Source organism: Salvelinus sp. IW2-2015, linkage group LG34 (genome assembly GCF_002910315.2).
Source record: "Salvelinus sp. IW2-2015 linkage group LG34, ASM291031v2, whole genome shotgun sequence".
NCBI lineage: Eukaryota > Metazoa > Chordata > Actinopteri > Salmoniformes > Salmonidae > Salvelinus > Salvelinus sp. IW2-2015.
The window spans coordinates 4,935,851-4,945,968 of NC_036873.1; the positions used below are offsets into that span (position 1 = coordinate 4,935,851).

The 10,118-nt window shown below is 41.7% G+C and overlaps 1 protein-coding gene across 1 annotated transcript; it reads right to left on the minus strand.

The window, feature by feature from the left end:
- Positions 1 to 658: 658 nt before the first annotated feature.
- Positions 659 to 7,260, minus strand: LOC111958473 (sperm associated antigen 6). The gene is made up of 11 exons (XM_023979731.1): positions 7,101 to 7,260; positions 6,857 to 6,952; positions 6,540 to 6,706; positions 5,147 to 5,330; positions 3,825 to 4,030; positions 3,415 to 3,588; positions 3,091 to 3,243; positions 1,882 to 2,073; positions 1,595 to 1,711; positions 1,134 to 1,279; positions 659 to 841 (listed from the first exon to the last, which is right to left on the minus strand). The coding sequence occupies exons 1-11, from the start codon at positions 7,123 to 7,125 to the stop codon at positions 778 to 780; spliced, it is 1,524 nt and encodes a 507-aa protein (XP_023835499.1). The 5' UTR covers positions 7,126 to 7,260; the 3' UTR covers positions 659 to 777.
- Between the last annotated feature and the right edge of the window lie 2,858 nt (positions 7,261 to 10,118).

A 10,118-nucleotide genomic window follows, 5' to 3' on the forward strand; every position in this document is an offset into this window, starting at 1 on the left:
TATCACCAAAGACGTGCAGTCATATATCCTTTACAAATAACCCGGGTGGTTCGAGCCCTGAATGCTGATTGTCTGACAGCCGTGGAATATCCGACCGTATACCACGGCTATGACAAAACATTTATTTTTACTGTTCTAATTACGTTGGTAACCAGTTTATAATAGCAATAAGGCACCTCGGGGTTTGTGGTACTCCACGTTAAGGACAGCCCTTAGCCGTGGTACATTGGCCGTTTAGCACAACCTCTCTGGCCTTATTGCTTAAATATAAAACCCTCTGAATAATAACAGGTAGCCTAGTGGTTAGAGCTTTGGGCTAGTAACCGAAAGGTTGCTAGATTGAATCCCCAAGCTGACAAGGTAAAAATCTGTCGTTCTGCCACTGAACAAGGCAGTTAACCCACTGTTCCTAGGCGTCATTGTCAATAAGAATTTGTTCTTAAATAACTGACTTGCCTAGTTAAATAAAGGTTACATTTTTTTTAAATAACACAAAACTAGGTGCATATACTGTACAATGTTTCAATGGTACTAGTAAATTACTTGTTCAGCAAATGAATGAGGACGTTTGTCATTCCTCTTCAAATGCTCACATAGGCTGACTCAGCTATGAGCATGCATATACACATTGAGACAAAGACAGACAACAGAATCAGTGCAATAATAAAATAATGTTTTATATAGTCTTCTGTCCTCATAATCATGGATGAGGGTGAAACGGTAAAAGCGTAATATCACATTCAGTGTCAGTAAGGAGGGGATGTGAGCCCCAGACCCTCAGACAGGCTGGTACTTCTCTACCCGCTCCAGCAGAGTCTCTGAGTAGCCGGGGGAGTAGTACCTACAGCAGGAGGACAGAGGACATAACAAAGGTTCACTTGGGGCTGAGAGAATGCCTGGTAGTAGAAACACACTAGATTCATCTGATATTATAGCCAGTAAATTAGTCAATTACATGGCGCGTGTGTGTGTGTGTGTGTGTGTGTGTGTGTGTGTGTGTGTGTGTGTGTGTGTGTGTGTGTGTGTGTGTGTGTGTGTGTGTGTGTGTGTGTGNTGTGTGTGTGTGTGTGTGTGTGTGTGTGTGTGTGTGTGTGTGTGTGTGTGTGTGTGTGTGTGTGTGTGTGTGTGTGTACCTGACTATCTCCTCAGGGTAACAGCTGTTGATAGAGTTGATGTACTCCTGCAGGGCAGATCCAGGATCAGCCTTAATCTCCTGAACCTTCTTCAAGCCTCCGCTGGTCACAAACAGACGACGAGCCTTGCTGTCACGGGGCAGCACCTGGAGAGAGGGAGGGGAGGGGAGAGGAGGAGTAGGGGAGGATACAGGGAATACAAAGCATTGGACTTTCTGGACTGTCTGAACTTCCTGTACAGAGATCAAGCCTAATCTTGGATTTAATTGCACTTTTAAAATTAACTAATGAAAGTATAATTTCTCAAACATGGTTAAAAATAGTCAGAGACTGGATTTAAACCGTCTGATTTTTAGAACTAAAACATTATAAGGCTGTGTGGGGCCCTTGTGGGTCCATTCTGCAATACCTAGTAGTGTGAAGAGGCTTATGGAAATAAAAGTTGACAAACACGCCCCCACCTTGCTGAACTGGCAGACGACGTGTTTGAGGATGTTGCTGGGAGCTTCGTAGAGCAGGGGCTCCAGAGCAGGCAGGTAGGTGCACTTTGGTAGGATGCTCTTAAGAGCCTTCTTAGCCTGGGTGGAGGGGGGGTCAGGACTCAGGATTATACAGGATACGTTATGGTCCGTTTACTGTTTGCTGCTCTTATGACCCTCAGAAATGTTCAGTGTAGAGCTTCAGTAGCACCCTGTGTCTACTACACAAGCTTCTGGTAACCTGTGACAACATTGACCTATGACCCTACCTTGACCTGCAGGTCCTCGGAGCTGTCTGTGTCCATGTAGAGAGCCAGCAGGTTGGGCAGGACGTTAGCTGTGGCAACGGCCCTGGCATGCTCCGGGGTGTGGCGGCCAATCTGGCCAAACGCCCACGCTGTTGCTGCCTTAATATGTTCCTCTGGCTCCTCAGACAGACAGATGGCCAGCTGGGGCACCCCCTACAGGACCGGAGGAGCAACAACAAGCAGGGAGGACAGGAGAGAGGTTATGAAGGAGAGAGAGGGAGGAAGACAGAGCACAGAGCTTGTAGACGATGCACAGTGCACAAACCAGGATTGGGGTCATATCTGAATTGAGTTGTGAATTGCTCTTGAAATTCAATTCAATTATTGAATGGGCCACACACCACCGGAAGCAATTCAAATGGCTTATTTATTCTACACATCACAATAGTAATGTTTATTTTGACATCATATATGATCACAACTACCATCTAGCCTGAGGTTGAAACATTTAGTTTTTAAAGCTAGTTCTCCTAAAACTATTTAAAATAATTACAGGGGTCTTTAAATATGCTAAGATCATGTTGTGGGTTGTCTATAATAACTCATAATTCCCTTAATTTATAAATGTCAGCATATTTTTTTCTTCTACCCAGAATGCATTAGGTCAAACACTGCAGTATGGAAAGGAACAATCTAACAAGATTCCCTAAAAACACGCCACTTCAATACAGCTACGACCGGAAGTGCCTTTATCGTAACAGGTTAGAAGAATTAACGTAGCAGGTTAGTAGAATTAGGAAAAGAGTTAAGGTTAGCAAAAATGCTCTCCTAACCTGCTACAAAAAGTCACTTCCAGTCGTAGCTGTATCGAAGTGGCGTGTTTTTAGGGAGTCCCCAATCTAACATCTCATGACAAAGAAAAACACTGTTTGACATCTTTGAGTTATAATCAAACTAATATTTGAAATTATATATGTATTCTTTGCGGTAATGAGTGGCATATCCTTTTGATAAAATATTCGTCAAATTAAAAAGACTTTCATGTTTCACATCTCAGTTGAATTGCTTTGAATTGCTTTGAATTAAATTATACCTTTTTTCAATTCAAATTCGATTCAATTTCTGCTTTCTGTGGGGTGTGGCCAATTCAAATTGAATTCAAATTCATTGTTTGAATTGAATTAAATTCTGAAATTCTGAATTGACCCCAACCCTGGCACACACACATACCTTAGAGACGATGACGGCCATGGCAAGGTTTTCAGAGTGAGCAGCCACGTATCCAAGCATCATGATCCCTGGCAACCGCACGTTACCACGGCTATCACCCAGGTAGTCAATCACCGCCGCCACACCACCCGTGTTCACGATCATCTGAGACAGCTGTACACATACACACACATTCGGGCGAGGGTAGGGGCACATGTGAGAATGTGGTAGTGTGTTAGGGAGTTTGGTACCCCTAGTGTGTGTTTGGTGTCAATGAGTGTGTGTTTTGATGTCTGGTGTGTGTAGTGTCTGTGTACCTCTGATGTTTGGTGTGGGTGGGTGTACCTCAGGTGTGTGTTTGGTGATCTCTCTCATCAGTGTGGTAACATTCTTCCTGACGTACTCATCTGGGTCTCGGAGGCAGGCCAGGACAGCAGGGAAGATCTCTGCCTCCACCACCATCTCAGCCAGGTCCACCGAGTGCTTACTGATCTGACTCAGGGCAGAGAACACCTGCCTCTGAATGGAAGGAGAGAGGGGGAGGGGGGAGAGAAGAGAGAAAAATACAAAGGAGAGGGAGAGGAAGTGAAGAAGGGGATGGAGGAAAGAAAAAAAGTGGCATACAGGGTTTAAGAGTGGACTGTAATGTATATTCCAACCTCATCTATGTCTGTTTACATTGACAACATAATGACTGTGTCAACCTGTCAGACCTAGGGAAGCCTTATTTTGTCTCAGTGTTCCTGCCCCCTCACCTTCAGTTTGGCATCAGGGTTGAGAATCATCTGGGCCAGGTGTGCGATGGCGCCGGTGTCGACCACAGTCTGAGCCAGCTCAGGGGAGTGCTTGGCGATGTCGCTGACGGCCGAGGCAGCGATGCGTTTCAGGGCCACCTCTGGTTCCTGGATACACAGCACCAGCAGAGGAACGGCTCCCGCATCCACTACCTCCTGAGACAGATCTAGATACAGAGAAGAGAGGGGTGTTAGTGTGTGTGTGTGAGTCAGGATTTTCTAATCGTTTCGTTCTGAACAGAACCAATATTTTTTTCTCCATTTTGCTCACTCAATGACTTCACCAATCAGTGCAGATAGAGCAGGTAAACTAGTTGTTTACATGCGCGATGGAAAGACAAGTGTAGCCTATGGCGCAAGATGCAACTGACATTTTGTGAGTGGGGAGAGAGCGAGAGAGAGTTGAGGAGGAGGCTTGAAGCGCTGGACATCTTGTTATGAAATGTATTATCTGAATTAGGTCCACATAATTATACCTATGGAGGAGTGGCTTCTATGAAGGAACTTTGAATGTCCTTTGAGCTAGCTACAGTAGCTAACAAGCTTGAGCTAGCTACAGTAGCTAACAAGCTTGAGCTAGCTAGATAACAAGCTTGTGTGTGCAGAGCGGCACCAGAATTAAAAACACGTCTTACATTTTTGTAGTTAATAAATCCAACATTAAATGTGATAACAAAGCCTATAGGATCCTTAACTGGCATTGAAAAGTTAATCCATTTTTCTCTAGCGAATAAAAGTCTCTCTCCCGATCTTCAGAATCACGATTGTAACGTCAGTACAGTAGCCTATGGTAACAGTACAGTAGCTTATGGTAACGTCAGTACAGTAGCCTATGATAACGTCAGTACAGTAGCCTAGCCTATGGTAACGTCAGTACAGTAGCCTATGGTAACGTCAGTACAGTAACATATGCTTTGAAGGGGGGAGGGGCTACAGTAGCCTGTGGTTTGAAGGGGGAGGGGCAGCTAGCCTAAACACACACACTGGTAAAGATGTTCAGCTGACAGGCAGACACTGGGAAACGTTTCTGAGTGACAGTGAAGGCTTTGCATAGGTGCTTTGTTGCATTTTTTTGTGGGACTAGAGAAAAATGCCTAGAACTTAAAATAACGTTATTAACCGATTCCCATGCCTTTAAAATAATGGTTCTGTTCTGGAACAGTATGGATCACTTTCGTTCTCAGTTCCGTTTCTGTTCCTTGAAATGTTTTGTTATTTTCCATTTCTTGGTTCTGTTCCCTGAATCGGTTCCAACCCCTGGTCTGTGTATAGTATGTCCTTACTTGCGTTGTGGCGTGCAATGTATCCCAGAGCCCAGGCGGCAGCCTCCTTGACGTCAGGGTCAAACTCCTCCAGAGAGATGACCAGAGCGTCCAGCGCTCCACAGTCCACCACGGCCTGGGCCAGAGCAGGGCTGTGCTTGGCCACTGCACGCAGGACAAATGCTGCTGCCTTCTTATAGAACCGCTGCACATACACACACACACGCAGATGGAAGGAGAAAACATTTAATACACATTCAGCAGATGCTCTTTTAAAGCTGCAAAATGTACCTTTTTGGGTGAACTGACTAAATTCACATAGAAATGTGAGTTGTAGATTTGTCACGCATTGAAAGCAGGTCTAAGAAGCCATAGAGCTGCTCTATGTGCAGTATTTCTATGCTTCTTGTTCTTAAAGATGCACTATGCAGAAATCACTGTGGCATTTCCTGGTTGCTAAAATTCTAATAGTTCGCCAAATTTCAGATTATGAGACAAAATTAGCAAGTATAGTGTTGAGAATCATTGTACCATCTAAACCGCATTGAAATATATTTTCCATAACCGAAAATATTGTATTTTCAGCTGTTTGAAGCCGTTGTACAAAACCAAAAGTAAAAGATGCAAAAACTAAACTTAAGAACTGGACACATAGAAATAGAGCACATAGAACCGATCTACTACTTCTTAGACTTTCTTTCAATATCAATGACAGATCTATAACTCATATTTCTATGTGAATTTGGTCGGGAGAGCCAAAAAGTTACAGATTGCAGCTTTAAGTTCTGCTTTCGCACTCCAGCTTCAAACAGCTGAAAATACAATACTTTTGGTTATTGAAAATATATTTCTCAGCGGGTTTATATGGTACAATGATTCTCTGCACTATACATTGCTTATTTTGTCACATAAACTGAAATTAGGCGAACTATTGGAATTTTAGCAATCAGAAAATGGCAGAGCGATTTCAACATATTGAATCTTTAAGCGAGAGTTTACATTCAGAGCATTAACTATGCATGCAGACCCCTGTGAGAAGGCAGATTGAGAGAGAGAGGCCCTGCTGTGGTGTGAAGGGTGCTTTAGCCTTTGGAGTGGCCCCCTGCCCAGAGTACAATGCCAACACACTCTCAAGGTCAGGGACACCATTCAGCTGGGTGAATGAGGGAGTGTATGTTGGTGTATACACACACACAGACACACACACACACACACAGACATACGTTCTGCTCGGCCAGGGAGTAGATGAGTTGTGGGAGGATGTCTCCCTTGACGACATTTGGTGTACACACACACACACACACACACACACACACACACACACAACCAACACCACACACACACACACCACACACACACACACCACACACATATACACAAACACTCACAGACTCACAGACACACGCAGACATACGTTCTGCTCGGCCAGGGAGTAGATGAGTTGTGGGAGGATGTCTCCCTTGACGACGGCCTCTGCCAGATCTTCATTGTAGCTGGCCAGTCTTCCCAGAGCCAGAGCAGCTGTCTGCTGGATGGTAGGAACCACATCTAGCAGTAAAGGCCGCAGCAGGGACATCACACCTAGAGGGGGGACGTGTAGGAAAGGAATTCTGTCTTGTTATAAGTTATCGATAGAACTGTGATCAGCACATAAATGAAAGTCAACTAAAATAGAATATTGGTTTGAAAAAATACATATATACAGAAATGGGTACCCAAGTCCCAATTTACCAGCATTTTGTAAAGTTTCAATGTTTTGCGGTCTTGTTGCAAGCTCAGCAATAGTCTGCACAAACTGTGTCCTTGACTTCTGATACTGCTCAAACACTAAAAGACAAAAATGAACGATCCATTAGTATTAAAAAATGTCAGCTGTTCTTTAGCTACGTTTTGCAGGCACTATCTTTACTCTTGAGGTTCATTCAAAACAGCTTTGAAAACAGTCTTGAAAAATTGCAGCTACAAATGATCGTACCTTGTAAAACCTGTCGTTGACTCATGATTACAAATTGAATTGAAAAAAATTAACGCCACTTTTCTTATAAATATGTAACCGCAACAATTATATTGTTGCTTGTTAGTTTCCCCTAAAACAGCATCTGTAAACAGTACGGTGCAGCGTCTGTCTCGCTCTTGCAGCCTCAAGTTTTGGTTAGCGTGTTACTGTTGCCGTAGCGACAAACCGGAAGCATTAACAGGGGTTTCTCAGCGCTCGTGCAGCTCAAAAATTAGCTTTTTGGTCTTCATTTTAAGGTTAGTGTTAGGCATAAAGTTAGGCGTATGGTTAAGGTTAGGGTTAATGATAGAGTTAGGTTTAAAATCACATTTTAAGAAGATAAATTGTTGAAATGGGAGAGGTTTATGACTTCGTGGGTATAGAACAATGACTCTATAGATGCTAGTGATGACAGTTCTGGTGTCGCTCCCGCAAAAATATATTGCCAAGTGAGAGAAGACGACTTCTTTCATTCTATATGTCGAAATATGGAACATAGTGGTAGCTCACATGCGATCACATTTTTATGCATGTAAAAAAGCTAATCACAGCATAATTATAATGATACTTTGAAGATTCGAATGGTTACACTAAGTTTGTAACAATGTTGCCACCGTGGTGGGATAGCCTATCAGGTCTTAGAGCAACATTGTTGTCCTGATTTCTGCATTGAACAAATAAGCCTACATGGCTGTACATTTACGTAGTCATAGATGGATTGACTATAAAATAAAATAAAAATACACGTAGCCTATAGGCCTATATGATGACAGAAAAAAGCTATGCGGTAACCTACATCAAACATAAGCCTATTAGACCTAGCTACAATTGTAAAATATGTTATGCTGAAATTAAGCGTTATGCTAATGGAAATGAACTGAATGGATAATAGATAAGGGGAACACTAAAGCACATTGATGGTGTGCGAATACTACATTATTTCAGACCTGTCAGACCAAAAACCTCCAAAGTTTCTCACATATTATTAGACAAATTAATGAAGACAATGTTCTATCCTTTCGGCTACAAGATAAACCATACATTAGAAACTTGTGCATATTTATTTTATTCTACTAGGAATTAAAAGCATTTGATATATGTAGGCAATATTTAATTGTTTTAATAAATAACAACAGATGAAAAAGCAAAGTCGTTTCATGACGACATATTTCAGCAGAATGTAAAAATAAACAATATTAGGCTAATGCATGGGCCTAATGTATGTCCACTTGGGAAATTCAGCATGAATTAAATTAAATTACTGTACATTTATTTTGAGTAAATCGGTAAATCCAAATATTGATCAGAGAAGGAATGAGTTGGGAAAGAGGTTCTAGAGAATTAGACCCGCAATCAATTCATTCATAAAAACAAAACACTACAAAACCAGCAGGCAATTGCAAAATATATTGTGATTGTGCACTCAAACCCTTCTATGCAATCTTCACAAACACTGTTTTAAAATTGTGCATAGGCCTATAATCAAATATAAAAATGCTTATAAGTAAATATAATCAATATCAAAATCTCCCTTTCCATTGTTGCAGAGATAAATTGTGTTTACATGGAATTTATTGATGCTAATTAGATGTAACTAACTCGTAGCAATTTAGGCAATTTCAAAGTAGGGTCTGTATCTAATTATTCAGTGCATTATTTGACAAAGTAGGCAATTGTATCTGCAGTTACCATAGCTATATGCCTATAGCTGAGTCATTATGCCTAGACTTATAACAACATACATTACATTCAGTAGCTCAATATGTAGGCCTGTAGATTTATAAAATAGGTTTATATATTTAAGCATATGGCAAACGTCTTATAAAAGGCTATATTACATCGAAATATTTGTCCGATTTAAATGGAATGATATTTGATGGAAGACGCTGGTTGAAGAGAAGTGTGATTTACCTCAGGATACCATATCTGAGGCCTAAGAACATTATCTTTTTTTCGTTGTGGATGACCAAGAGGAAAATTATGAAAAGTGCTTAAAGTCGCTGTGCTGTCAAAAACGGGATTTTCCTGTGTTTTATATTTTCACACTTTGAGGTTGGAATAATACTGTGAAATTGTGAAAATGCTGATACCCTTTAAGTGTAAGAGCTTTTTGAAAAGACCGCCTGACATTTCAGCTCGTTTTGCAAGGGTGGAGTTTTGGCCTGCGTTATAAGTTATTGTACATTGGGTGGGTCTAGTCCTGGACGCTGATTGGTTAAAACCAATCATAAATGCCTATTTACTCTGTTCTGTGTAATCCACTGTCTCATCAGCCCAGACAGACAATTTATAATCTTGATCTCCACTGTAAAAAGCATCTAGACATCATCTCCCATTTCTTTTAGACTAGCAATTGGTTTTCAAAAGCGGAGATTGGAATATAAAACTTGCAGTCTGTCTCTGACATTTGCAACATTGTTTCAATATTGAAATTCGATCTCCAGCTGTCCCATTGTAATGAAAGTGCCGGGGTCGGGAGTCGAGATGAGACAGACAGACAGGCAGCTTTTCTCAGCCAGTCGAAACCATGAATCATCATAACTTTTATGGACATGTCAATAGAAACAGGTAAAACGAAACAAAATGCAGCTAGCTTGTAGTCTTTGCTGCTTCAGTTTGAAGTGATTGTGTTAGCTGTGTTGTTGGCTAGCTCCTCTGAACAACAGTGTTCTGACGAGAGAGCACATTTTCTATACCAGGTGAAGTCGGGCATCATTAGCTCATTCTTATGAATGTATCCCAAAAAATGTCACTAGAAAACAGGTTAAACAAATTCAAATGCAGCTACTTTGCTGTTATTCTGGCTGCACTGCTTGATGTGACTGTAAATTAGCCGTAGTTGGCTAGCTAACCAGCAAGGGAAAATAAAGTTGCCAGCCAGTATGGCAATAGAACATTTAGGTTGAACGACTGGGTTGTGTCCATAGACACAGAACAAAATGACTGAATGACTGGGTCGCGTCTCTGGCAACTGAACCAATAGAACGAACGACCAGC